Consider the following 27773-nt stretch of genomic DNA (forward strand, 5'->3'; position numbering starts at 1 on the left):
CCTCTATCCCAGCTCACCTATTTGCAATAGCTTCTGGGCTTGCTATAGAACAGCCAGAATGGTTTGTGTACCAGGCAAATTCAATCACATCCTTCCTCTGAATTCTGTATCTTTCCCTGGCCTTCCATGATGGAGAAGCATCTCCTTCATCTCCTCCTCCCTGACAGGAAAAACAAAACCAACTTTAAAACCTCCACTGCCTCCCCAGGCTCCATACCCTGTAGTTACTCACTGCTGGTGGCCCTCGATATCACCCCAGGCCTGCTTTATGAAGGACAGTTGCTCGTGTGGGCCACCCTGCTGAGGGTGATCCTCCTAAGCTATCCCTGTTGAAAGGGGCTCCCCTCACTGCCTCTTCCAGGTCAAAGATACATGAGCACTCTTGGTGCTTTTTTTTTTTTTTTTCAAATTTTCTGTAAAGTTGACCATTTCAAAATACAAAACTGGTCAGGAAGGATGAAATTCAAACCCACCAGGCTAAGAACAAGGGATTTAAAAGCTGAGCCAAGCTCAAATCCCAATCTCGCACGACAATCTTAAGAGTGGATCTTTAACCTTGCCAGGCACTTCCGCAGTCACCAGAATCAGGTTTTGAAGGTTCTCCAAGGTAGCAACAGGCTGGGATATCGCAGCCTCTCTTCCATTTTACAACATGCTGCTTGAGGACTCATGCTCATTTCATTTTTCAAAAACCCTCCTGCACTGTTCGTGGGAATGTAAACTGATACAACCACTATGGAGAACAGTACGGAGGTACCTTAAAAAACTAAAAATTGAACATATATGATCTAGCAACCCCACTTCTGGGCATATATCCAGAGAAAAACATACTTTGAAAAGATAAATGCACCTCAATGTTCATTGCAACACTATTTATAATAGCCAGGACATGGAAGCAACCTAAATGTCCACTGACAGAGGAATGGATAAAGAAGATGTAAAGAAGATAGAATGGATAAAGAAATAATACAATGGCATATTACTCAGCCATAAAAAAGAATGAAATAATGCCATTTACAACAACATGATAGACCTAAACATTGTTGTACTGACCGAATTCAGTCAGACAGAAGAGAAATACATGGTATCACGCATACCTGAAATCTAATTTTAAAAAAGATACAAATGAACGTACTTACAAAACAGAAACAGACTCAGATTTTGAAAACAAATTTATAGTTACCAAAGGGGAAAGGTGAGGGGAGGGATAAATTAGGAGTTTTGGATTAAGCTATACACACACTAATATATATAAAGTAGATAACCAACAAGGACCTTCTTTTTAGCACAGGGAACTCATCTACTCAACAGTCTGTCATAATCCACAAGGGCAAAGAATCTAAAAAAGAATGAACGTGTGTCTAGCTGAATCACTTCACTGTATACCTGAAACTAACACAATACTGTCAATCAATTATACTCTAATAAAATTTTTAAAAATAAAGTTTCTTTAAAAATACAGAGTTCAAACATACAATGTTTAGTAATTTGCCAATGTTTATACAGAGTGTTACAATAATTAAAAAAAAAAAAAACCACATTGCTATGTCATCATTCCAACACCAAACATGAATGTATTTCTTTCCCAGCACAACTAGAACTGTAAATAAATAGCGAGACCCACATCAGTGAAAATGGAGTCTGGTTCATGTTCCCCAATGTAGACAGGGACAAGCTCCCTCCTCATGTCAACCATTTCAAAGGTTAGAAGCAGAGTCTAATAAAACACTGTCCACATGAAATGAAAATGAAGACATAATATTACAATTACTTGAAATTCAATAGTTCTCCTCCTTGAGTTTCTCACCTTTTCTAGCTCAGCATCGGAATAATGAATACAATGAATGCTGAACAGATTTCGCATGTGTTGATAATTTAAAGGAAACGGTTCTCACCTAAGTGAAACAAACTGCTGGAAATTTTTTTCAGTTTCTGTGACTTATTAGGGCCAAAAATAAACAAACAAACAAAAAAAACCTATTGACATGTCCTCTCCTTTATCAAGTCATCTAGAAATTTCAAATAGAGAACTATGAGATTGCCACAGCAAACACTGATTATGGATTTGCTTCTAGCACACTTGCCTTTCTGTAAAAGCCATATGCACATGGGCATTCCCAGGGGATGTGCTGAAAAACACAAGAAATCCACATGTCACATTCAGGATGCTCTTTATTTGCCATCTGTCCTTCTACAACACATTCCTTCAGTGATAGAAAAAGACAGCAAGAAGTAGGTCAATGTGCCTCATTATGGAACTCCTTTTCCATTACATATTTATATTTTATTCACATAAAAAATCTATTCAGAGAGAACCCAGAAAGTTCTACAAATGTCTACAAACTTTGGTTCTGGAAAAAGAAACAAAAACAGTATTCAACTTGAGTCAGAGTTCCATATCTACCCATCTCGTTCACCAGATCACCAGGTAAAGTGGACGAAGTTCTACATGCGGATACAGCGCACTTCAGAATCCCCATCCACGTGCAACAAAGGGCCCAGCGGTATGTTCCCTGTGAGTCTGTCTGAGGCCAGGGTCAGTGGCTAGTCAGGGCTCCAGGGGAGCCAAGCAGTTGGCTCTGGCAGTGGCGCTACAAGGCCCCCAACCCAGCCCTGACCTGGCTGTCTAGTGCTGGCCCTCTGAGCCCCAGTTGACTCTAAGCTAAGGACTGGGGGAGAGGACATGACCATGGTTGACCTCAGCCCAGAGTCAACTCCCCCCTCCTCTCCTCTCCTCTTCCCAGGCCTCAGCTGGAGGAGGGGGCATTCTGTGGTTTTACTGAACTTTGGCTGTCTGTTCACTGTTTTGTGTTCCCTTCTGAAGCTCCATGTTTCAGCTAACAGGGTGTCCTGGATTATATAAATCCAGGCTATGACTAAAACTCTTTGAAGAGCCTATACGGGATTAAGAGGGGAACTACATTAAGACTTTTGAGGACTGAAAGGCCAGGAGAATCCAGCTTCACTCGCACTGTTCCATAGAAACCTCAACAGCAACAAAACATTATGACCCACGTAGGTCCTGTGAGTGCGACCACAAATGTCATTCTCTTATAGGACCTAAGATTATATTCTACTACCACAGACTGACCGTTCCACACTGAAGTGGCTGTCTGCTATTATTTGGAAGGAGGCCAGTTAATTACAGACACATATTCCATACTTTTGTCAGCGGGATCTGACTTCAACTCCTTTAAGTTTTCAATCAGGTTAAACCCATCAGTATATTTTCTTGTATCTACCAGAAGTTTCACCAAAACCCTCTTATAGTTGGGTTTCTCTCCAGAATAAACATTTTTATTAGGGCTAAGAAAGGATGGCTTCTAATTGGGAGTGCCAGGTCAAATCCAAGAGGGGAGGGGGCAGTAAGGTCACAGGAGAGTGACTGACGTCAGCAAGACAGAGTGGGAAGATGGCAGGAAGAACAATGAGAAACATACAATGACAGCATCCAGTAGAGTAGACACCATCCCCCTCCCAAGGGCCAATCCCCTTTCCTTATTCAGAGAGTTTCAATCTCATTGAGTGCAACATGCCTACACAGCTAAATACTCTCCTTCCCAGACTCATGTGCAATGGGGGGCACCAGAATTTCAGCCAATGGAGGTAAGCCAATTATCTCTAGGAAAGCTCTGTGTTCCCCCCACACACACACACAATACACCTTGTCACCTGCCTCTTCGTTCCTCTTCCAGCTTAGAGACCAGTTATCAGACCTGGCAGGTCAGTGACCGTCTTGTGACTACGAAGTAGGAAGCCAACGGGTAAGGGGTAAGGATGTGGAGAAAAAGTACCAAAGGCCACGAGTCATCAAGGATACCGTGGAAACAGTCCTGAGAGCCCACCTCCAGGTTTCTTAGTCCACTCTTCACTGTGTGTTTTCTATTATTTGCAGCCAAATGCACACCTGATACATCAAAAGCCAATGATGAGACTGAAAAGGATGAAGATGACTCAGGGAAAAGGAAAGCACGAAGACAAAAGGGAAAGGACAAGGGGCATCAATCTTACCGAGGTCACCCAGTGGACCTAAGAAACATAGCTTAATTCCTTCCCACAGACACGACCAAAGTCCTGACTAAAAGAATAAATGTATCATTACGTTCAACTCAAAGATGCTCAAATTGGCTGTCTCAAATTTAACTCTGTCCTCCTGTGCTCTGATTGCTAATATGAAAGTGCATGCTTATACATTAAAGCTGGATGTTTTGCATCCTACAGAGAGGAGAATGGAACAGATTTAGAATCAATTTAGTATTTCTCTTGCAATCCATTTGGAGGAGTTCCCACTGAGAACTCATCTGCCTCACCCTCTCGGCAGCCGTATTTAATAAGATCTGAGAAGAAAAATAAGCACTAACACTGGGTAGTCTGTTTTGACACTTGTATATGCTATTTGGAAATTCAAGTCACTATGGCAAGCTGGCAGAATATAGGACATGGCCCTTGGAAAGCGCTAGACTGATCGATATTTAAGAATGCACAGGCAACAGCAATAAATGAAGCAGATGCAATGGAGATGCAAATCAATGATGGGTATGTATACCCTCAAAATAAGGACAAATCTCTTTCTATGGCAGGAAACAGCGCAGCACCAAATGCTCAAAAGTTCATCGTGCAGCCCCCAGGTGCTGGTCTTGCAGAGAGAAATGTTTTCTTCATACTCAACATGGCAGAAGACCCAATCTTGGTTCAGAAACTGAGGGACAAGCAACAAAACAGGCTGAGAACAGGAGCCAGCAATGGCTGGTCACAAGTGAACCCACTAGCATACTTGCAGCTTTCGCTATGTTCACATTTAATTTCTTTTTCTTTTCCAACAAAGTGCGTGCAAATATCTTTAGTCTGATTCAGTAACATAGCAGCCAAACCTCAGGAACCAATAAATAAGGACACTGACATGCCAATACCCCTCGGCCTTTCACATTCAAAGCTTTACCAACACCAGCCTGCAACAGAAGGGGCAAATGTTTCTTGACTCAGCAATTGTGTTCCAGATCCTTGTACAAACCACATCATTTACCCCCACCCACATGCCCCCACAGCAGTTACTAAACTCACAACACAGCTTGAAACTCATAAGGGGTTAAAGCTATAAAATGCCTACTCATAGATGTATATATTTTTAAGTTTCATTCTTTTCCCCTTCCTTTCAAACAAAGCTTTTGTTTCCACTGCTCCCAGTGCATGAAGGTTCATTAGGATAATAACTATCATTTGTTTATTTCTTTTTAATGATACAGTTGTATTTTTCTCAAATAAACTACCATCTTGTTTCTAATTAAACATGATGGATTCAGGGTCCTGGTTTGCCATCTGGGCCATATGTCTCAGAACATCTTTTTTCGTGATGATGCCAAGAAGTCTCCTGGAGAAGAAACAAAATAGAGAAAAAAGGTCAGCCTTGCAATATTGATTCACACATCTCTCTGATCCCCAGAGCCCTTCCCACCTGGGTGCAGAGAAAGACCACATTTCCCAGCTATCCTTGCAGATGGGTAGGGCCAACTGAGAGAGCTCTGGACAATGGCATGTGAGTGGAGGTGAGTGATGCCCCTCCCAAGTCACCTGCACATTTCCTCTCTCATTTGATGGTTCCAGACAGAGGAGCCAGTAAAGGACTCTGAGGTCACAGAGGATGAATCAGGAGCCATTAGATTCAAAGACCTGGGCCCTGGGATGACTGTGTGGTACAGAGCTCACACCTGCTGCAACTCACACTGGATGTGAGTGACATGGGAGAAAAATCAACCTTTATTGTGTTTGGCCACTGATATTACAGGCTTGCTTATTATTGCAGTAAGCCTATGATGACTAATATATACTCACCCAATTTTTAAGAATATAATCAGTTAAAAAGGGCTTACAAAAGCCAATGTCAAAACTTGATCACACTGCAGAAATCCCATGTATAAGGCATTTTAAGTCTAAGAAGTTTTAAGTATAACAATTGGTTCAATTTTAAACCTATCTTACTGGAAGGGTTAAGTTTGACATTCATGTCTGACTATTTATATAAATTACCTCCTCTTCCAAAGTTCCATGGCTGTCCCCTTACAAAAACAATGCCACTTCCCAGAGCCCCTGGTATAGGGCCACCTATACTGTAAACTGTCCAACTCCTACTTTTTACAAACACAATGTGAACAGTGTTCCTGGGTCATGAACACACACTTGCACAACTGTTCGTGGCAGCCCTTGCCTCTTCTCAATTTTATTAAATATTTAAATGAACATCTGCTGGGGTCAAATCATGCCCCCTGGGGAAAGTGAAAGGAGTGAAAAAAGGGGATGTACACAAGTTCTCCAGGGAAAAGAAGTTCCACTGCAAACTTAACCTGCAAAATTCTGCTCACCTCATCTTCATCATCCCCAAGAAGAGGAGAAGAGAGAAGGAAGGCAGTCTCACCCTGCAATATTGTATGGCTATTAAAATGAAAGGTTTCTGGGGCTTCCCTGGTGGTCCAGTGGTTAAGACTCTGCTTCCAATGCAGAGGGTGCCGGTTCAATCCTTGGTTGAGGAACAAAGATCCCATAAGCCACACAAGGTGTGTCCAAAAAAAAGAAAAGATTTTTTTTTTTAAATGATAGGTTTCTCCTATCTGTGAAAAATGATGATATACCAAAAAATATGAAAACAAAGCTGTACTACACTGTCATTTATTTAATTAAAGCCAAAGTATCAAACTCATCTCTTACTAATAGGAAGTGAACATGAAGATGGGGGCACAAGTACTCATAGCAGTATTGCAGTAAGGTATAGCTGGTGAAACAGACAGTGGTTAGTGAAACTGTAAGGTCAGAATTCTGACTTCTTTGTCCATGACCACGCTGGGCCTTAACCTTGAAAAAGCGATTGATTTTTTGTGTTAGTTTCCCCATCTATCACACCCCGCGACAGAGAGGGACTTCTTTCCCTCCATCTCATTGGAACATCAAGAGAGAGAGGGAAAGAGCAAGAAAGGCCTTTAAAAGCATGACACACAGAGGCTTCCCTGGTGGCTCAGTGATACAGAATCTGCCTGCCAATGCAAAAGACATGGGTTTGATCCCTGGTCCGGGAGGTTCCCACATATGCCACAACTACTGAGCCTATGCTCTGGAGCCAGGGAACCGCAACTGCTGAGCCCACGTGCCACAACCAGTGAAGCCTACACACCTAAAGCCCGTGCTCCACAACAAGAGAAGCCATTGCAATGAGAAGCCCACACACAGCAAGGAAGAGGAGTCCCCACTCACTGCAACTAGAGAAAAGTCTGTGCAGCAACAAAGACCCAGCATAGACAAAAACTAAATAAATAAGTTTTTTTAAAAAAAGCATACTACTAATGCATGTCAAAACCACTACAATATTGTAAAGTAATTAGCCTCCAATTAAAATAAATAAATTTATATTTAAAAATAAATAAATAAAAAGCATACTAAACTCATTACAAATAGAACATCCATAGGATCTAATATAGTTTCCATACGTGAAAAGGAATAGTAGTAACTCTCTTCCTTCTTCTCAGTAACACCCATACAAAATACAAGGTAAAGAGAAGAAGAGCAGATATGACAGTAACTTCTGTGTGACTGAGTCAAATTTGCTTTTCCTAGTTGTCTATTAACTGCAAAAAATGAAGATAACTGGAAATTAGCCAGCAGTTTACCTCTAAACAAGACAGTAATAAGTTTTATAATAATCACATTTATAACATATTTATGTTAAATTGCTTGAAGTGTTTAAACAAGCCACATTTAATTTTAGTTAATGTTTAATATTTATACATTGTCAATAGAGAAAGTAAATAATTGACTATGAATCTTTAGAAATATTACAGGTAAAATGCTGAAAGTGTTTTTTAAAAAAACATGCTGAACAAAAAGAATAATGGCAACACAGATGACAAAACCAAAAGAAAGCACCACAACTAAAGCAATAGTCTCAAAAACTGGAGAAAAAAATGTACCAAGCACAAAAGAATTAGAAAATCAACATTTTGCAACTCCCAGGGCAATCATTGGTTTAGTCAATCATTTATCAATGGATTCCAAAACCACTGGGTAAATGGTTGCTGGAAAACAGAAAATTCACATGGTCTCAAAGTATCCCTCCACAGATTACGTACAAAGAGAAAAATGTCCCCTTATAACAGAGGGCTCTGGCCATCACCACCTCATCCCAGTGATGGAGCTTATCACCAGTCAAGTCAGAAAAGCTGACATTATGACGTCATCAATATTGGAACATTGCCCGAAGCTACTTAAAAAAAAAATCAAACCATGAGGAAGCAATCAAACAAATTCACAATGTGGGACTACTGGTCTGAACTCTTAAAAAACAAATCTACGTCATAAATAACAAGGAAAAAAGACAGGAAGCTCTTCTAGATAGAGACTAAAGAAGCAAAACAAACCAATGCAATGTGTGAACACTGAAGGAATTCTGGACTGAAAATGATATGAACTAGATAGTGAATGATATACGTAATTACTGGTATGAAAAAGAATGTCCTTAGTCTTTTAGAAAATGTATGCTTCAAATATAACTGCCCAAACTTGGAAACACTGAAGACGTCCTTCGGTAGGTGAGTGAATCAACAAACTGGTCCAACCAGACAATGGATATTACTCAGCACTAGAAAGAAAAACAAGCCATCAAGCCAGGGAAAGACACGAGGAACCTGAAATGCACACCCCTCCCTCCCCTACACACTGTGTGACTCCAACTCTATGACGTTCTGGAAAAGGCAAAACGATGGAGACAGTAAAAGGATCAGTGGTTAGCAGAGGTTGAGGGGAGGGAGGGATGGACAGACAGAGCACAGAGCATGTTTAGGGTTGTGAAACTATTCCTGATGATACTACAATGGTGGATACATGTCATTATGAATTTATCCAAACCCACAGGATGCACAACACCAAGAGTGAACCCTAAAGTGAATGATTACTGTTGTTTAGTCACTCAGTCGTGTCTGACTGAGTCTTTTTGCAACCCCATGAATGGTAGCCCTCCAGGCTCCTCAGAATACTGGAGTAGGTTGCCATTTCCTCCTCCAGGGGATCTTCCCAAGCCTGGGATTGAAGCTGCATCTCCTACATTGGCAGGTAGATTCTTTACCACTGAGCCACCAGGGAGATGGATCATAGTTAATAATAACATCGCAATACTGGCTCACTGAGGGCAACAAATATAAACCATAAATATAAGATGTTAACAGGAAGAGAAACAGAAAAGACCAGAGAGGGAACTCTATGCTTTCTGCTCAATTATTTCATAATTCTGAATGGCTCAGAAAATATAGTCTATTAATTCATGAAGACAAAATTCTCAGGAGGGAAGAAAGTGGTTGTCTGAATGGAAGGGCCAGGGGTGGTGAAGGAGGACAGAGCTAAGAACCATTGTTCCTTCCAGCTGTGTAGGGCTTTCCTAGTGGTTCAGATGGTAAAGAATCTGCCTGTGATGTGGGAGATCCAGGTTCTATCCCTGGGTTAGGAAGATCCCCTGAAGAAAGGAATGGCTACCCACTTCAGTATTCTTGAGCTTCCCTGATGGCTCAGACATTAAAAAATCTGCCTACAACACAAGAGACCCAGATTCAATCCCTGGGTCAGGAAGACACCCTGGAGAAGGAAATGGCATTCCACTCCAGTATTCTTGCCTGGAGAATCCCTTGGACAGAGGAGCCTGGTGGGCTTTGCCACGGGGTTGCAAAGAGTCAGACATTACCGAGTGACTAACACTTTCTTCCTTCCGCTATTTGGAGCTACTTGACTTTAACCATTTTTATAGATCAGTGACTAAAACACACTTCTAAAATTTATAAAAATACAGTAAAATCAAAGATGCCCCATAAAACAAGATGCTATTATCCTAAATCTGCCAAGGTGAGTCTGAGTTCTGACGGAGTCAGCTTGTACTGCCGTAAGAAAGTACCACAAACTAGGTAACTGAACAACAGAAATGTATGTTCTCCTGGTTCCGAAGGCTGGGAAGGCCGAGATCATGGCACTGGCCAGTTTGGTTTCTCCTGGGTGTGGAGACGGCCACCTCTTTGCTGTGTCCTCACACGGCCTGTTTCTCTACGCAGGCATCGCCAGTGTCTCCTTTCCTTCTAAGAACATCAGTCCCATCTGATTAGGGATGGGGCTTTTATGACCTCATTTAACCTTAACTCCCTCCTTAAAGTGGGCTTCCCTGGTGGCTCAGTGGTAAGGAATCCACCTGCCAACGCAGGAGATGCAGGTTCAATCCCTGTGTCGGGAAGAGCCCCTGGAGGAGGAAATAGCAACACACTCCTGTATTCTTGCCTGAGAAATGCCACAGACAGAGGAGCCTGGCGGGCTACAGTCCATGAGGTCGCAAAGAGTCAGACATGACTGAGTGGCTCAGCATGCATACACACACCTGCATACAGACACTGTCTCCAAAGACAGCCATATTGGAGGCTGGAGCTTCAGTGTATGAATTTGGGGCTTGGGGCACAAAATTTAGTCCATTACAGTCCTTCAACTCCCTTTAAACTAAAAAAATGAATAGTTAGAAGGCAAGCAGTTTATGCCTATAATACACAACTAAGAAAGGTGCAATCATCAGAGAAGTAGCAGCACGTGAAAGGAGGAAGAACCTTTTCATCTGAGGTGGAAGGAGTTCTGAGGCTGGCGGCCACCAATCAGCAGACAGTCGTTCAGCTTAAAAGTCTCTTTGGTCCTTTCGGACATTTGTATTTGAAAGCCTGGCTCAGGACACTACCCTCCAGAACACTTGGAGAACGTAACTCAAACTGGATGATACCCATGTTCCTTGGTGGATGACAAGCTCCTTGATTTTCTTTTTTGTAACACTCTTTGAGCCTCCTCCAGTTCTCCCTCACACAGAAGCTCAGTGAGATGCTGAGGAAACCAATATTGCTTTCAAAAAAAAGACTTGGTAGCATCTGCAAAGTGACAAGAACTTAACTGTAATACACACAGGCACTCTTCCCATATCTATAAAGCCTGGGTTTTGTTTCCTTATGTCCATCCTTAAGACAGTATCAAAACACTAGGCATCTGCAGTCCTGACAGCCCTGTCTTAAAGCTTGGTAACTATAATGTCTGAAAGTCAAGCTGGTTGTAACAGTTCTGGGGAAATACGGATTCAGGAGCTGCCTTGGCTTCAGGCATAAATTGTGCCTTGACCCGCGAAAGTAATTCAGTCCAGTTCAGTTGCTCAGTCATGTCTGACTCTTTGTGACCCCATGGACTGCAGCACGTCAGGCTTCCCTGTCCATCACCAACTCCCAGAGCTTGCTCCAACTCATGTCCATTGAGTCAGTGATGCCATTCAAATATCAAAAAAGAAGAAAGATGAGCAACCTCCCAGAAGGAGGCAGCATTCAATCCAAGGGGGTTTGTTAGTGGTATGAAATGTCCTACTTGAGCTAAATCAACTGTTTCAATGTCCAGCCTCTTTGGGTAGCAGATCAAGTGAAACTTTGGAATGATAAATAGTCCATCTATGACCATGAACATAATTCAGATTAGAGCACCGGGGCTCTTGTAAGAAGACCACCCTGGTCAGGACCTAAAGACCCACCTAGCATCTCCTCTGCTCCCTTTTTCTTTCTAGGTCCCCTATGGGGAAAATCCAAAATTCACTCTTGGCCACTGGACGCTTCCAAGACTTCAACTTTATGAGGGCAAAGACTTCTCTGGCTCCTGGTCTGGTTTCATGGTCACCGTAGAGTCCAGGCCCTGAGAAGTCCTTCAGACTACACTAGTCAAGGGTACAAGCTGTGGGGCTCGGCCAAGAGCTGGGACGGTACACGGTGATGGAATAGATCAAAAACACGAGCTGGCTTGAGCCGGGCCTGCCCTGGCTCAAAGCCCAAGGAGATGAAAGGCTCCGCAAACAAGGATCTCCTGCCAGCACTAACGTATCAGCATCTGTGTTTGTTTAAAATATGTACAGCGAGAGAGAGTGAGAGCGATTTTGTGTTCTCACAGAACATTCGGAGCCAATTTCGGCACCCAGATCTTCACAGGAAAAACTCATGGGGCTCCGTGAGGTGTGAGCAAGCGTCAAGGGCAGAATTTCCTGGCAGAACTGAAAATTCCAATGATAACTGACATGGGTTTATTATTTTAAAGGGAAAGAGAAACTGCAAGACACTTGAGACGACACGGGTAATCGCGGTGGTATTTCTGCCGAGCACTGGAAATTCAAGCACATCAGTGGGCTTCAGTCGTTTATCAAGTGGGGACCTCAACCAACAGTAGCCCCTGGGAGCTGGTTACAAGTATAATTCTCAGGGCCCCTCCCAGATTGGAAGGATCAGTAACTGCAGGAGGGCCTGGTACTCGGGGTTTAACCTGAAGGTTTACTCCTCTCAGATTCTGATGCCCGCTCAAGTTTGAGAACCACTGGGTGCCTTTAAAAACCACCAGTAGAGGGGAAGTCCCGGGCAGTACAGTAGTTAAGACTCTGCACTTCCACTGCAGGGGGCCCAGGTTCAATCCCTGGTCTAGAAACTAAGATTCTGCAAGCTGCACAGCTGACCAAAAAAAAAAAAAAGAACCCACTAGGAAAAATTATCTCTAGCCTCAAATGCTTATTCATCTGTTCATTGACTGCCCCTCCTCAAGCACAAGACACCCACCAGCTGTAGTCAGAGCTAAGGAGGACACTCGTCCCGTCAGTTAGGAATTCTCTGGGTCAAGTGCAAATTCAGCCCCTTGCAGAGACCCGTGCTGCCCGCCATGAGCAAGGCGGCAGGAAGAAATCTCTGCGAGTGAGGGGTGCCTGCTGTGTGCTCAGTCGCTCAGTCGTGTACGACTCTTTGCGACCCCATGGACTGTAGCCTGCTGACAGAGGCTCCTCTGTCCGTGGGGATTCTCCAGGCAAGAATACTGGAGTGCATTGCCATGTCTGTCTCCAGGGACTGAACCTGCATCTGCCTGCGTCTCCTGCATTGAAGGCAGATTCCTTACCCATAAGTCACCTGGGAAGCCCAAGTGAGGTGTGCTCTGTGGCTACCCCAGGCCGCCAGCCCAGGGACGCTCAGCTGGAACAGGACTATCACTTGGGCCTGATGAAGTCTTTGCTTTGATGGGGGCTATGCTGTGCACTGGAGGGTGTTAAACAGCATCCCTGGTCTCTACCCACTGGATGCCAGTAGTAGCATCTGCCCCCTCCACTTATGACACCTCCAAATCTCTGCAGGGCCAATCACCCTGTTTGAGAACTGCTGGGTTAACCAGGAGCGAGGTAGCCCTGGAAACTGTGTCAGAGAGTTGAGCCTCAGGATTCTAAAGGCCAAAACTGCTATTTCAGGTACCACCTCCAGCCCATAAAGCAATCAACTAGGCAGAGAATCCAGATTCCAAGCTACCTGAACCAAACCAATTCCTTCCTCCACCCAAGTTTCTAAGGCCCTCACATTTAGGGAGAGCCCCTGAGCCCAAGGCACAGCCACAGGGCACTGCACCTCTCACACCATCATGAACCTTTGATCTCTACAGCACTGGTTTTCTGCTTCCTGATAACATGGTGCGAAAGCAATACGGCTGTGGCAGAGATTGAGCCACGAGCTACCAAAGCTTACGGCTCTGCAGTCACACGGGGAAACGTCAAGTCATTTTCAACAGGCTGGTGCATCAAGGAACAACTTGAGCACAATGTGCACCTCACGTTTGTGCATGGTGATTTGTCTATGAGAAAAGTCCAGAATGGAGCACCCAGTGGCATGGGAAAACCCAGCTGCAGCCCTCGCCATGCCCGCTTCCACAAGCCAATTGCATGGCTTTCTCAAGGTGAAGGGATTGATATCCTTCTTCTCAACCACTGCATGTGTGAAAAATGTGCAATAGTTTTTATGAGATTCCCATCTCTCTTTCTTAGTGTGTCACCGACAGAGTGTTGGAGCATCGTGCACCTCAAGCTATTTTTCTCATCAGCTCTGAGATTTTCCTTGCTCATTTTAGCAGAACAGGGTGAACCTTCTCCAGGAACCTGGACCACTGTGGGGGCTGGGGTAGGGAGCCCCAGCCCCTCCCCAAGGGCTCCCCCCTTTAGACTCAAACTTCAGCCTCAGGGCAGAAGACAACAGCCCCACTTGGAAGCCTGCCTCCAAGCCTGCTGGCATCTCCTCCTGCACTCGCCACAGCCTACTGACATTTCTTAGGAGGACTGGTCCCCTGTCCCCATCAGCCTCCCATGGGCCCTTCATCTTATGCCACCCAGGGTCTGGCCACTCACCCGCTCCGGGTCACCAGGCACTGGCGGAGTCCCAGCTTCCGGAAGATGTCCACCACCGTCTCCATCGGGGTGTGGTCGGTGACTGTGAAAGGGCTGAGGTTCAGGACGCGCCGCAGCTTCAGGGGCTGTGGGCTGTTGGCCGGCAGTTCGGGGGGCTCCTCGGTGAAGTACATGACCGAGTCGCTTACGATGCCCTCCTGCCTCTGTCTGGCATTCTCTGGAATGGGCCAGCAGGACAGTGAGCTGCACAAGACTCCCGTGTGGAGTCCCTCTCCCCATCCCAGCCCAACCCACCCCACCCACAGCCGTACACGACTCCCCCTCCCCAACAACCTCAAATCCCACAGAGAAGGGGAGCAGAGGGCAAACTGTACACTCCTAATGAGGGGCTTCAGCCAAATAGCGGTGGAATTGGCATCTCTTTCTCTTAAGCTAATGCTGTGCGAGACTCCCCTGCTGTGTGTGACCTGATCATCCATTGCAAAGACTTGCAAGATGGGCCTGAGCAGGATGGCTCCTTCCTGGGAATGCACTGCCTTTGCCTGGACGCCAGGGCACCCCTGCTTTCTTAACACACCTCATCAGGGGCTGAACTCTGACATGAAAAAAAAAAAAAACCTAATGAGCTGCCCAATGACCTTAATACATTGCTTTGTTGTATTTTCACAAACTAACTTATAATGAGCCCAAATGGCATTTATAAATCCTGAAAGGAACAAGAAACCAAGAGGACCATCCCAGACTTACAGCCCAGAAACACAGCCTAATTCCAAATATAAGCCTTGGGACCAAAAAAATAGCCCTAGAAAAAGCTGCATTCCCCACTCCTCCCCCACCGCCAATCCTTTGGATTGTCTCTCTTAAAAAAAAAAAAAAAAAAAGGGCCATTTTGTGGATTTCTCAAAGAAAGATAGTAACACTGTTATGGTAACAATTAGCCTATTTCTATCTGTAGACAGGCCCATGTGAAAAAAAGCTGCAGAAAAAGTAGGGTAACAGGAACTCATTAGAAATACAGCTTTATGTGGTACTAGAAACCCAGGCTATTTTAAGTCACACATGAAATAAATCCATCGGTCTCCAGATATTTCTCCAAGGCGATTTTCCTTCTGTTGGAATTTTAATCTTTCTTTTGGTTCATGGGAAAAGGTTAGGGAAAAGGTACAGCAAGGCTTGCCTTAAAATGGATCCTGGTTTCTATAATACACTTTTTTTGCCTTCTCAAAGACGACTATTCTCCTATATTGTTCTTTGAAAAATAAAAATTCTAACTGCTGGCTCTAAAGCCATTTATTGCCACAGAATACTCTAATGGAAAACTGGCAGCATTCGGGGTCAGACTGAGTTTGAAAAGGGGTCTCTGTTTAAAAGGGGAACAGAGGGCCCGCTGGGCAAATGCCTGCACAGTATGTGCGTCAGGTTCAATCGAGTTACATCAAATGGAGTAAGATTCAACCCCAAATACCAGATGACACTGGTGCACAACGTGTTTCCAGATGCAGATGCTACACGATACAGACCGCACACTTCTCTCCTAAATCAAGACAGTCCTACCCTAAAGCACTACGGTGAGAAGCAACAGTCAACACATACTTACTACTCATTTTCATGAAAGTGGAAGCATTAGCTGCTCAGTCGTATCCAACTCTTTGTGACCCCATGGAATGCAGGCCACCAGGTTCCTCTGTCCATGGGATTTCCCAGGCCAGAATACTGGAGTGGGTTGTTATTTCCTTCTCCAAGGGATCTTCCTGACCCAGGGATTGCACTTGGATCTCCCGCATTGCAAGTAGATTCTTTATCATCTGAGCCACCTGGGAAGCCTACTCATTTTCATCGACAGATTGATTTTCTCAAAGTCCCACATGACAGGAATTTCACCTATTTCAACAGTTCAGTTGAACATCAGGTTTGGATCAATCCACAATCCCCAATCAGGAACTGATCACATGGATTTGTTGCTGCTGCTGCTGCTAAGTCACTTCAGTCATGTCCGACTCTGTGCGACCCCATAGACGGCAGCCAACCACGCTCCCCCGTACTTCATAAAATCAAACACAACTTAGCCAACTGTGGATCCACTTGTTGAAATAAATAACAAGCTTCTATTGCCTCTGAATATACTGATTGAGTTAGAAGCCCTGATTCTAACAGCACTGAGTTCTGTCATTTCTTGCTCAGTGCTGTGTTCCCAGAGCCTGGACAATACCTAGAATACAGCAGACACAAAACAGATATTTGCCAAATGCACACACGAGTCAATCATTCAAAATGAATGAATGAGTGAGTAGGTCTACTGACCATCAGTGCCCTTGGCTCTGCCTCCCATACACAACACAGTCTATCTCACAAAGGAGGCATTAGAATGAAAGCCTTGAGCTCTCCACTGCTCAACAAAAAGGCACCACTTCATCAACACTTTCCTCATCATGTCAGGTTCACAGAGGGTAATGAGGAAAGTGTTGATGAAGTGAATTTCAAAAACTGTCACAGGCCAAGGACTTTTAAAAGACTGAGATGGTTAGATAGCATCACTGACTCAATGGACATGAATGTGAGTAAACTCCAGGAAATAGTGGAGGACAGAGGAGCCTGGTGTGCTACAGTCCATGGGGTTACAGAGTTGGACATGACTTAGCGACTCAACAAGTTACTACAATGGCTTCAGAGCAATAGTTCTTAACTGGGAGTAATTCTGCCTCCACCCTCAGGGTAGAGAGCAAGGATAATACTACAGCGCAAAGGTAAGCACCTCCCAACAAAGAATGATCCAGCCTCAGTGTCAATGGTTGAGAAACTCTAATCATATTTTTAGGGAGGTAATACTCTATCATCCTGTTCATTAAAAATGCTTCCACAGATAAACAAGGTCCTACTGTAGAGCACAGAGAAGTATATTCAATATATTGTGATAAACTATAATGGAAAAGAATATGAAAAAGAATGAATGTATATCTATGTATAACTGAATCACTTTGATGTATAGGAGAAAGTAACACAAGATGGTAAATCAACTATACTTCAATAAAAAGTCGAAATTTAAAACAATTTTCATTTTAAAAAAGCTTAGGCAGATATCAGATATCAAAGTTTAAAAAAATAAAAGCTTCCATAAAACACACATAACTAACAAGAAAGGTTAAAAAGGAAAACTAGGAGCAACTATAGTGGTGGTCAGTACAAAGCTGCTGTGGTTAAAAAAAAAAAAAGTAAAAACTATTTAGAAAAAAAAGTAGAGTATTTTGTGACAAATTATAGCTTATAAGGGCTTCCAAGGTTGCATCAGTAGAAAAAAAGAAAGAAAAGAAAGAAAAGAAAACCTGCCACCTCAATGCAGGAGACACAAGAGACACTGGTTCAATCCCTGGGTCAGAAGATCCCCTGGAGGAGGGCAAGGCAACCCACTCCAGTATTCTTGACTGGAGAATCCCAAGGACTGAGGAGCCTGGCAGGCTACAGTCCGTGGGGTCGCAAAGCGTTGGACACAACTGAAGGACTTAGCATGCATATAGCTTATAAGGCATGGAGAAGTTCCTCTGCACATATGTTTTCATCCCCAGCAGAAAGAAGCAGATGACACCACTGTTCCCCATGGCCTCTCCCATCATTAACAGCACTCTCAGGAAGAAATCTCTTCAGGGACAAAGAGCTCACCCAACAGATCAGACATGTTTCTTGGTGCTCAGTTCTGGACAGAGAGCTCTTGTAAGCAAGCCTCTTCCATACGCTGGAGAATCATCATCAAATCATCCACCAGGCAAAAAAAAAAAAAAAAGAGAGTTCCCTTAACTCTGGCCCGTGATTCTAACTTTCCATCCCTTTAATCATCTTTGTGGCTTCCCATGGAGTCCTCTCTGGGTCTGTCCTCACTTAATTGCAGAATTCAAGACTACAAGAGCCTCAGCCTACTGAATGCAGCAAGAGCCGCATCATTGCAAAGAGTGCCAAGAAGTAAAGTCCCATGTCCCAGGACCTTGCACAGGGCCATATACTGCCTCGTGTGTATGTGATGGTGAAGGGGGCCACATGTACTAGCTGCTCTCCAATAAAGACAGCAGCTATGGTTTGGCATACCAGAGATGGACTGGATATACAACATTCCCAGCTTAATAGGAGCAACTTATATACTATTTTAAACATGATACATAAGGAAAAAAATTGTTCTTTGTCTCATCTACTGGGCTTCCTTGGTGCCTCAGTGATAAAGAACCCACCTGTCAATGAAGAGGCATAAGAGACTTGGGTTTGATCCCTGGGTCGAAAATATCCCCTGGAGAAGGGCAGGGTGCTCACTCCAGTATTCGTGCCTGCAGAACTCCATGGACAGAAGAGCCTTGCAGGCTACAGTCCATGGGGTCGCAGAGAGTCGGACACAACTAAAGTGCACCAGCTTTTTCTTATCTTGGATCTATCCAAAATCTCTGCTCCTGAGTTCCCTGGAAGGAAAACTGGCTTGGGATCATTACTAGCTCAGCTGTGCTCAAGCTCAGTCAAGTCAGACTCTCTGTGACCCGGTGGACCATAGCCCACCAGGCTCCTCCGTCCAAAGGGATTCTCCAGGCAAGAATAATGGAGTGGGGTGCCATATCCTCTTTCAGGGGATCTTCCCGACCCAGGGATTGAACCTGCATCTCCTGCATTGGCAGGCAGATTTTTTACCACTGAGCCACCTGGGAAGCCCCTACTAGCTCAATGTTCAGGTCCTTTTTCTATATCCACAAAAGGGCATCTCATTCCACAAACACTCCACCAGGGTACTGGACTCTTCTGGAAGGAAAACAGCTTTTCTGACTGCTCACACCCAAAGACACCTTACCTTCCCAGAAACCATGTAAATAGCAGCTTTTACACTATTTTCCATCTGATGGAAAGCACATAGGTACTATTTACACTGCGTGCTGCCTCTCCAAACACTTCAAACATAGCTTCTAGGAGAGCACTCAGTTGGCAAGCTGAAATTTCTTCTCGAACTGGTTGATGACAATTACTGCTTCCCACTTGATTACAGTAATGGGTTTCAGCAAAATTAGTAAGCTGTCTCTTAGCAGGTGTGCCTGCAGCTACACAATAGGTAATGGATTCTGTGACATTTATTACTTGAGTTTTAAAATTTCAACCTTTGCTTAAAAGATTTTAGGGATTGAATAAATTTTTTTAAAGGCTGCTGATTACATTAATTTAAAGAAACCCAACCTACTATACAACTTTTTAAAAATTTCATTATTTATAAGGCTATAGTCATGCTTAAAGGCACCTACCTATTAAGTGACAGGACCTATAATAAAGAGAAAGCAAATGTGCTTTTGTGTCTAAAACATAAAATCAATTGTTGCTTTGGAAAGAGGTAAATATGTTTCAGGAACATGCTAAAATTAGACACTATAGCCTGCTTAAACTTATTTTTATAAAGCCTTTGATGAAGATACTTTAAAAATATTTTAAAAGCTACTTAACATTGTGAAAAGGTTCTAGAAATTCAAATGGAGAGCCTGAGAAATAGTTAACAAAGGGCAGGGATAAGCAAAGGTATGTTCCCAGTGAGGCACTCTGCCATCGCACCTGGAAAAGTCCCTGAGGCAAACTTCATAAACGTTCTGGAAGTTCAATTATCAAGGGCACACGGGAGTTAGGCCATGGGCCCCCAGCATACTGTGAGATAGAGGGACATGCTGAGCGGGAGGGCATTCGTGTTGACCTCGCACCGAGGATGCGTTCTGTGGCTCCTTGCCCTGGCTACATCAGGAGGTCTGGCAGCACCACCACGGGGACAAGGGGAACGCTTCTCCCTGCCAGAGCCTTCACAGACTCACGCCTAGGCCTGTCTTTGTAATCCTTCTGCCTCTTGCTCCCCTTTCAAGGTGCCCATCCATAGGTCAACAGGGGACCTCAGGCTTGAGCCGCCCACCTCTGGGACATAACAAACAGCTGGGCACCATTTCCTCTCTCCTCTCACAAGTGAATAGCCTGCCCCTTGGCACAGCTCGCCCAGTTAGCCGGTGAGGAGGAAAACCATCCCACAGTACTGACTTGACCCACGTGGAACCCACGTGACTTGACCTGCTAGAACCAGATATGACGTCATGAAGTGACATCAAGGGCTTGAGCCCAAGGGAGGTTTCTGAGGCAAAGAACTCAGCATCTAGGTTGGTGAGCCCCCCGGACGTCCATGGGCACTGGCCCATTCACAAAAACCTCACCAGGGAGGAGGGGATGGGGTTTCACTGTTTCGTTGAATGGGAACTAGATGAGGGATTGTGTCTTGCTAGGTGCCCTTCCCAGGAAGGGGGATGCCATGATCGCACTCCTTACTGGCCACTGCTGTCAGCCACCCTACTCCATTGGCCTCCCACAAGAGTTTGAATAAATTCAGGTCAAAGCTACAGGTGCACAGCCCTCAAGCGTCATGGTAAAGCTGCTCACTGATCACTCCATTCAGAGCATGCACTCCTAATATACAGTGACAAGATATTGCTATTTTATGATCTTTTCATTAAAAGTTTGATCGAAAAAAACGAGGGAGCTTGGGAGAAATGCAGGGTCTCAGGTGGCGCTAGTGGTAAAGAACCCACCTGCCAATGCAGGAGATGTGAGAGACGTGGGTTCGATCCCTGAGTCGGGAAGATCCCCTGGAGAAGGGAAAGGCTACCCACTCCAGTATTCTGGCCTGGAGAATCCCTGGACAGAGGAACCTGGAAAGCTACAGTCAATGGGGTCGCAAAGAGTCAGACACAACCAAAGCGACTTAGCAGGCAGGTACCACCCCAGACCTCCTGCAGTCTGGCCAGATCCCCAGGTGAAACGAACAAGCCTTCAGCTTGGCCTGAAGCCCTCTGACCCTCATCCACCCTCTCCAACCTCTTGGAGAATTTGGGGGCACATTTGTCCCTGGAGACTCCCTACTTTACTCACTTATGGCAAGAATCAGCTCTCTCCTCTGGGCAAAGCCGATGAGGCGCTCTGAGTCCCTAGAGACGACCACGGGGAAGCCGTTGTAGTCAGTCTCCTTGATGAGTGTCTCCACGTCCTCGACAGTCATGCTGTCCTGGGTGAGCACGGACAGGGGCGGTTCCCCCCGCCGCGGTCGCATGACATCAGTGGCCAGTGTGCGGTGGGTGAACTCGTCCTTCACGTCCAGGAACGGGTATCCGTTCAAGTGGATGTGGGCCTCGTAGATGCCTTCCTTCCCGAAGGCATCGGCCACCCACTTGCTGGTCACGGCCGCTGCCATCAGGGGCACGATGTACTCGAGGCCTCCCGTCAATTCAAACATGATGACCACCAACGACACCGTCATCCTGGTAACGCCACCTGCAACACAAGAGAGGAAGGGAATCGCAGGACTCCACTCCACACCTGCAAGAGGACACGAACTGTGGAGACCGACAAGCCGGCTCCATCCTCCTGGCCCTTGTTCTACAGGAATGGTCCTACACGGTGCCCATGCTTGGACCTTGGTAAACACAGCCTCGCATCAGCACCATAAGTCACATCTGTCTGGATCTCCTCCTGTGAATGACAGTGAGGTGTCTATTCATCCAGGACCACACCCTCTGCCTGCAATGCGGAAGACCCGGATTCAATCCCTTGGTTGGGAAGATCCCCTGGAGAAGGAAATGGCAACCCACTCCAGTACTCTTGCCTGGAAAATCCCTTGGATGGAGCAGCCTGGTGGGATACAGTCCACAGGGTCGCAAAGAGTTGGACACGACCGAGTGACTTCACTTTCACACCCTTTGCATTTTGGTGAGTGGATCCTATATGGGCTCTGCAGGTTTCTGTCTCAGTACATGTGGCTCTTTACTCGAACCCCTCAAGCTGGAAATGGTAGAGATTTCTAAGGGCTATAGATAGCCATGTCCCAAATGGCTCAGTGGTAAAGAAGCCACCTGCCAATGCAAGGGACGTGGGTTCAATCCCTCAGTCAGGAAGATGGCCTGGAGTAGGAAAGGGCACTCCACTCCAGTCCTCTTGCCTGGAAAATCCCATGGACGGAGGAGCCTGGTGGGCTACAGTCCATGGGGTCCCAAAGAGTCAAGCACAACTGTGCAGTTAAATGATGACAAACAACAGACAGGAGATGCACCCATCCTTGTGTCCCTTGGTATTCAAAGGAAGAATCCAAACTAACTCCCGATCTTGCAATGAAGAACAGCTGGAGCCGGGTCATTCTTCCTTCACTGGGGTGGGGGTGGGGGAGGGCTGTCCTATAGATTCTAGGATGTTGAGCAGCCCCCTGCTGCCTACTATTTTAGATGGTACAGTGGCAAGATAGCAGAGATCCCATCAGCCTGGGTCCCTGGATGACTAAGCAAAGAAAAGCCCTGCTACTCACATCTCTCTCACACACACAAACCCACGCCCACACCCACACCCACACCCACACAGTACCTAGGCAAGCTGCAGCCCCCACCATGGCATAGAGCCCTGGGGTGACACAGTCTGCACCGGGCCTGCACCAGTTCCTGAAGATGATCCAGTCATGGTGATGGTAAGCCAGCTGCTCCACACCAATTCCCACCATCCTGCCTGCCATGGCCCCCACAGCCATGCTGGGGATGAAGAGGCCAGACGGGATCTGCAGGGAGCACAGGAGAAACATGCATGAGGGAAGGGGTCCCCATTCCCGCCGCCACACCCCCAAGGAAACTCCGCCTCCCTCAACAAGCTGGTATCTTCCTTCAGTCTTCAAAGGCGGGGCAACACTTCAAAATATGGGTCAACTGGGAAACCATGGACCAGTGATCTACTGTGACTTGGAGAGAATGCAATTTTACACTTTCACTTCCTTGCCTTCAAAAGCTGGCCTGGTTTGCCTGCTGTGGATTAAAGGATGATAAGCCCCACTGCAAATAACATTCAAAGTGCGCATCTGTCACTTGAGATACCACTCTCTCTCCCCTCGCCCATCATTCAGATCAGCTTTTAAAATTAAATGTCACGCCACTGCATGACAATGGAAAAGCAAGGCCTTTAACTGTGCACAGGTCAAATAAAGAAGCTAAAAACATCAGTGGACCTGCCTTGCATTTTCCAAAAACCTTGTCATGAACTTAGTGGCCTCTTGAAAATACAGCGGCCAAACACCTGTCAGAGAGACTATATAAACTGAAAGGCCTCAGTAATAGCGCATTTTGTATTTTGCTGTGTGAGAATACATGTTCATCCCTCTAGTCATCGGACACATGGTACAGAAAAGACTTGACTCTGTTCACAGAGACTGCACATGGCTGCCGATTGTGACCAGCAGCTGCATTTATGAACCGCAACCCCTTCCTGGCCGATTGTCCTGAATCTGAGGATGGAAGTGGGTCTTTAACCAAATTCAAGTTAAGTTTGGATCCTTCGGTGTAATTTCAAGAGTGTGTGACATTCCTGAGGAAATTATTCCTTAAACATCTCTTATCCCCACCCCCCTTCATCTAATCCCCTGTGACTTCAAAGCAGACTTCTCCCAGCAGGCACCAGAATGAAAATAAATCCCTCTGCATCACAGTCACCTGTTTAATAACGCCTATTCTTCCTTGTTCTCAAAGCAAAAATTCAGGTTTGTGTTTGACCACTGCACCCAAGTACACAGCTTCTCAAGACTTTTTTAAAAAGAAACAATTCATAGAAATACCACAAAAACAACTGTGGTGGAACACAATTGGATTCTGGAAGGTTCCCAGTGTTCTCCTGGTCTGAGGTGCTGGTCACACAAGTGTATTTTGTGAATATTCACCAAGCTGTACACATCTCTGTATGAATGATACTCTGAGCCTTAGGTTCTTCACTTGTAAAATGGGGTTAAAAATCTCTACTCCAAAAAATAAAAAAAACTATTCCATAGGCTTAATATTTCTCAAAAGCGTTGTTTTTTGTTGGTTGAAAGAATGTCAAGTGGCTGGCACCTGAGACCATTCAGCAAAGCTCAGCTCCCTCTTTCTCCTGGCATGACTGGATTCTGGGGTCCCATCTTCAGAAGGACAGGGTTGCCCACCACCCCTGGCACCTTTCCTCCCCTTCACTGACCTTCATGCCAAAGGTGAATATGGTAATGATGATCTTGAAGATCAGCGCCAGGGCCAGCTGCCAGATGGCCGTGTAAACCCCAACCCCGGCTGGCCGGTCAGGGATGTCATCCACGGGCCGCGTCATGTTGGGGTCGTTGATGTAGTCACACAGCTGGGAGGACTCAAGGGCCCCGCAATCATTGAAGAGCTCGGAAATGAGCTCACTTGTGCTGCGGCGTGTGTAGGGGTTCGGGTAGGCAACAATGGCGGTGATGGCAGTCACTGCGATGACCTCTAACACTGGGTACTTCCCTAGCTTGGTGGTCTTGCGCCTCCGGCACCAGGCAATGTTGCAGCGGATGAAGAGGGTCCCCCACAAGCCCCCGAAGACCCCAAGCAGGATGAAGGGGAAGAGCTCAGCCATGTACCAGGGCGTGTGATACTCCACGTAGAAGAGGACAAGGCGGCTGTTCCCGAATGGATTGATGGATCGCAGCGTGAAGGCTGCCACCAGGGCCGCAAAAAAGGACCGCCACAGGGTCTTTAACGGAAAGTAGTAGCTGACCTACAACCAACGAGTGAAAAGTAAGAGGCTGATAGACAAAAGAGCTGCCCCAGGGCCCCAGACCCACTGATCAGCAGCCCCCGGTGGCATTTGCCATGAAAGTCATGTTCAAATCAAAGATGGGAGGAACTTACTTCCTCAATCAGTGGTGTAAATAAGGCCCAAACACACGAACAAAGATATTTTAAAGGACTCTGTCTAAAATTGGAACAGATACCATTTAAGGTGCATTTGAGCTATTTTATAAGAGAAATGCGAACACTGTATCATAATTCTGTTTATGGCAGAGAGAGCCTCCTAAAGGAAAATCAATCTCTGATTTGATTCTCCAGACAACAGAGCCTGGGTTGGAACTCCTGGCTCAGCAGATGTATCTGGAAGGTGCATGAGTTAAGAATGGTTTTTACACTTTTAAATGGTTCAGGGAGAAAAAGAATCTATATATATGTAACTGAATCATGGTGCTATACAGCAGACATTAACACAACATTGTAAATCAACTATACTTTTTGGGGAGAAAAGAATATCTTGAGACGTGAAATATTCAAAAGGAGGACAATATCTGGTGACAGTGATAGAAAAGTCAAACTTCAACATTCATAAGGAAGGTCTCTTTGGAAGACAGCCAGGCAGCGCACGTGCACGTGGCCTGCTGCACCCTGCAAGCTACAAGGGCTGAGATCAGTGGCTGGGACCGGGCACCGAGACACGAAAAGCCTCAAGTATTTACTGTCTGGCTCTTGACATACAACATGGGCCAAGCACTGGACTAGATCCATTCCGGTGGCAAAAAAATAAAAATTGTTTATTCATTACGTTGCTTATGGAAGAGAAAGGAGACCAAATTTCCACCCCACCCCCTCAAAATCATACTGGCAATTTTTAAAACAAGACTTTAAAAAAAAGGTATTTCACGGAGAATACTGTGGCTCCTTCATGAGTTGGAGGAATCTTTCAATCCTCCTTTGGATCCAGTCCTCAAGGGGGTTGAAGAAGAACACCTCCTGCCTTGCTGACACCCCATGTGTTTCTCCCCGCAATGTGTTCCTCAGTGCTCAGAACCATGGGGCCCCTCCACTGCCCATGCTCACCTCTTCCAGACTGAAAAGCACACCCCCAATCGGGGCACCAAAGGCCACAGAGACCCCAGCAGCGGCTGCGGCTGACAGCACCTGTGAGGCAAAGAGCTCCCGTCAGTTCCGGGTCTTTCGAGAAAGTCAGCAGGTGCAGGTAAGCCTGGAGAGGGCGGGGCTTCACCCTGAGCATGCTCACCTCACGCCTTTTGCCCTCGTTCTTGCTGTACTTGGAGAAAAGGCTGCTGAAAAAGTTGCCGCAGCAACAGGCCACGTGCACCAGCGGCCCTTCCTTGCCCAGGCTCAGGCCTGAGGACACCACCAACACCAGCGTGACAGTCTTGATCAGCAGGGTCCACTTGCCCAAGTAGCCCCTGATGATGAAGCCACTCAAGATGGTCTTTATCTGAAACACAGGATGGAGAAGGTGGGGGAGTGAGCCGCCTCAGTGCCTCTGCCAGGAAAATAACACCTGCCTCCTCCGAGAAGCATCTTTCAAACTGAGATTCACTAAATTGTATGGAACAGAGGCTGCTTTCGTTGGTAATTTAGCTATAATTGATATTATAATTTATATTAATGCATACTTTTATACATTAATGGAACCCTCGAGACAACTCACTGCATAGTAAATCTTAATAATTCCAGAGTAATGAGATCATTCAAGGAATGAATAAGTAATTATCAGTCTAATTTTATGTATAGCATTTTATCCTATGCAGGTTACCCTCTGTTGTGTTAAAGATACATGTATCTATTTTTTTAACAGATTAATCATTTTAATCAAACAATCACAAATCATTAAATGATTGATGAACACATTGTCAATAATGGAGCAAATAGAAATCCTGATGCATGTATCTATTGATTTTAACTGTTAATTTTTGACTACTGAAAGATGGTCAATATAGAGACATCTGGCTAGCTTTGTTGCAAAGCAAATACAATAAAATATCAATGGAACTTTAGATAAGGGTTGGCTAACTATGGCCGGTGGGCCAAATCCAGACCACAGCCTATTTTCGTATGACCCACAAGCTAAGATCTTTAAAACCTAAGCTTTTAATCATTTTAAATGTAATATGAAAACAAGGTAAAAGAAGAGGGCAGCAGAGGACGCGATGGTTAGATGACATCACTGATTCAATGGACATGAATTTGAGTAAACTCTGGGAGACAGTAAAGAACAGGGAAGTCTGGCGTGCTGCAGTCCATGGGATCACAGAGTCAAGCACGACTTAGCTATTAGTGAGAACAGTTCCTCAATTTTGCCTCTTGACTCACAAAGCCTGGGCTTCCCAGGCGGCACTAGTGGTAAAGAATCTGCCTGCAGTTTAGGAGATGTGCATTCGATCCCTGGTGGAGAAGATCCCCTGGAGGAGGAAATGGCAACCCACTCCAGTATTCTTGCCTGAAAAATCCCATGGACAGAGGAGCCTGCTGGGCTACAGTCCATGGAGTCACAAAGAGTCGGATATGATGGAACATACATGCATGCACTGGATACAGAAGCATCACCAATGGATAAATAACATTTTATCTTCAACCTCTCCCACAATTGACTGAAATGAAGTGCATGTTTACTGCCTAGCTAGCAATTTACAAGCCTGTAATCAGAGATTCATTAGACACAGAGTGAGCCAGCCAATGAAATTTGTGGTCAGTATCCATTTTCCCATTGTATAATGCATAATGGGACAATCTCAGCTCTTGTCACCGTCAGGACATTTATATAACATCAAAGTGCCTCCTAGTGGGCATTGCTCTGCCAAGAAATCAGTTTCTTGAATAGCTATCCCAGTCCTTCTTGAGCTTGGTGCTCAACAGCGTCCTCTGGGGACTTAGAAACCAACGAGGACTAGTTAATCCCCTCCCCTGGAAATCTGATGTAATTGATCTGAGGTGTATCATGGGCACAGGGG

General features: G+C 45.3%; 1 protein-coding gene across 3 annotated transcripts in view; it reads right to left on the bottom strand.

Moving 5' to 3' along the window:
- Nucleotides 1-4830: 4830 nt before the first annotated feature.
- The window catches only part of CLCN4 (chloride voltage-gated channel 4), a 69399-nt gene continuing 46456 nt past the window's right edge, over nucleotides 4831-27773 (bottom strand). For 2 of the 3 annotated variants that reach the window (XM_052662808.1, XM_052662809.1), the window contains exons 7-13: nucleotides 26051-26257; nucleotides 25870-25950; nucleotides 24233-24778; nucleotides 22610-22796; nucleotides 21131-21529; nucleotides 14222-14438; nucleotides 4831-5368 (exon numbers count right to left, since the gene is read on the bottom strand). In XM_052662808.1, the coding sequence (XP_052518768.1) occupies nucleotides 5278-5368; nucleotides 14222-14438; nucleotides 21131-21529; nucleotides 22610-22796; nucleotides 24233-24778; nucleotides 25870-25950; nucleotides 26051-26257 (1728 nt within the window). In that variant the 3' untranslated portion in view covers nucleotides 4831-5277. Of the gene's footprint in view, nucleotides 5369-14221; nucleotides 14439-17875; nucleotides 17949-21130; nucleotides 21530-22609; nucleotides 22797-24232; nucleotides 24779-25869; nucleotides 25951-26050; nucleotides 26258-27773 lie in introns of those variants that run through there. The other variant, XM_052662810.1, reaches the window with a different exon arrangement.

The sequence above is a fragment of the Budorcas taxicolor genome, chromosome X (assembly GCF_023091745.1).
Source record: "Budorcas taxicolor isolate Tak-1 chromosome X, Takin1.1, whole genome shotgun sequence".
NCBI lineage: Eukaryota > Metazoa > Chordata > Mammalia > Artiodactyla > Bovidae > Budorcas > Budorcas taxicolor.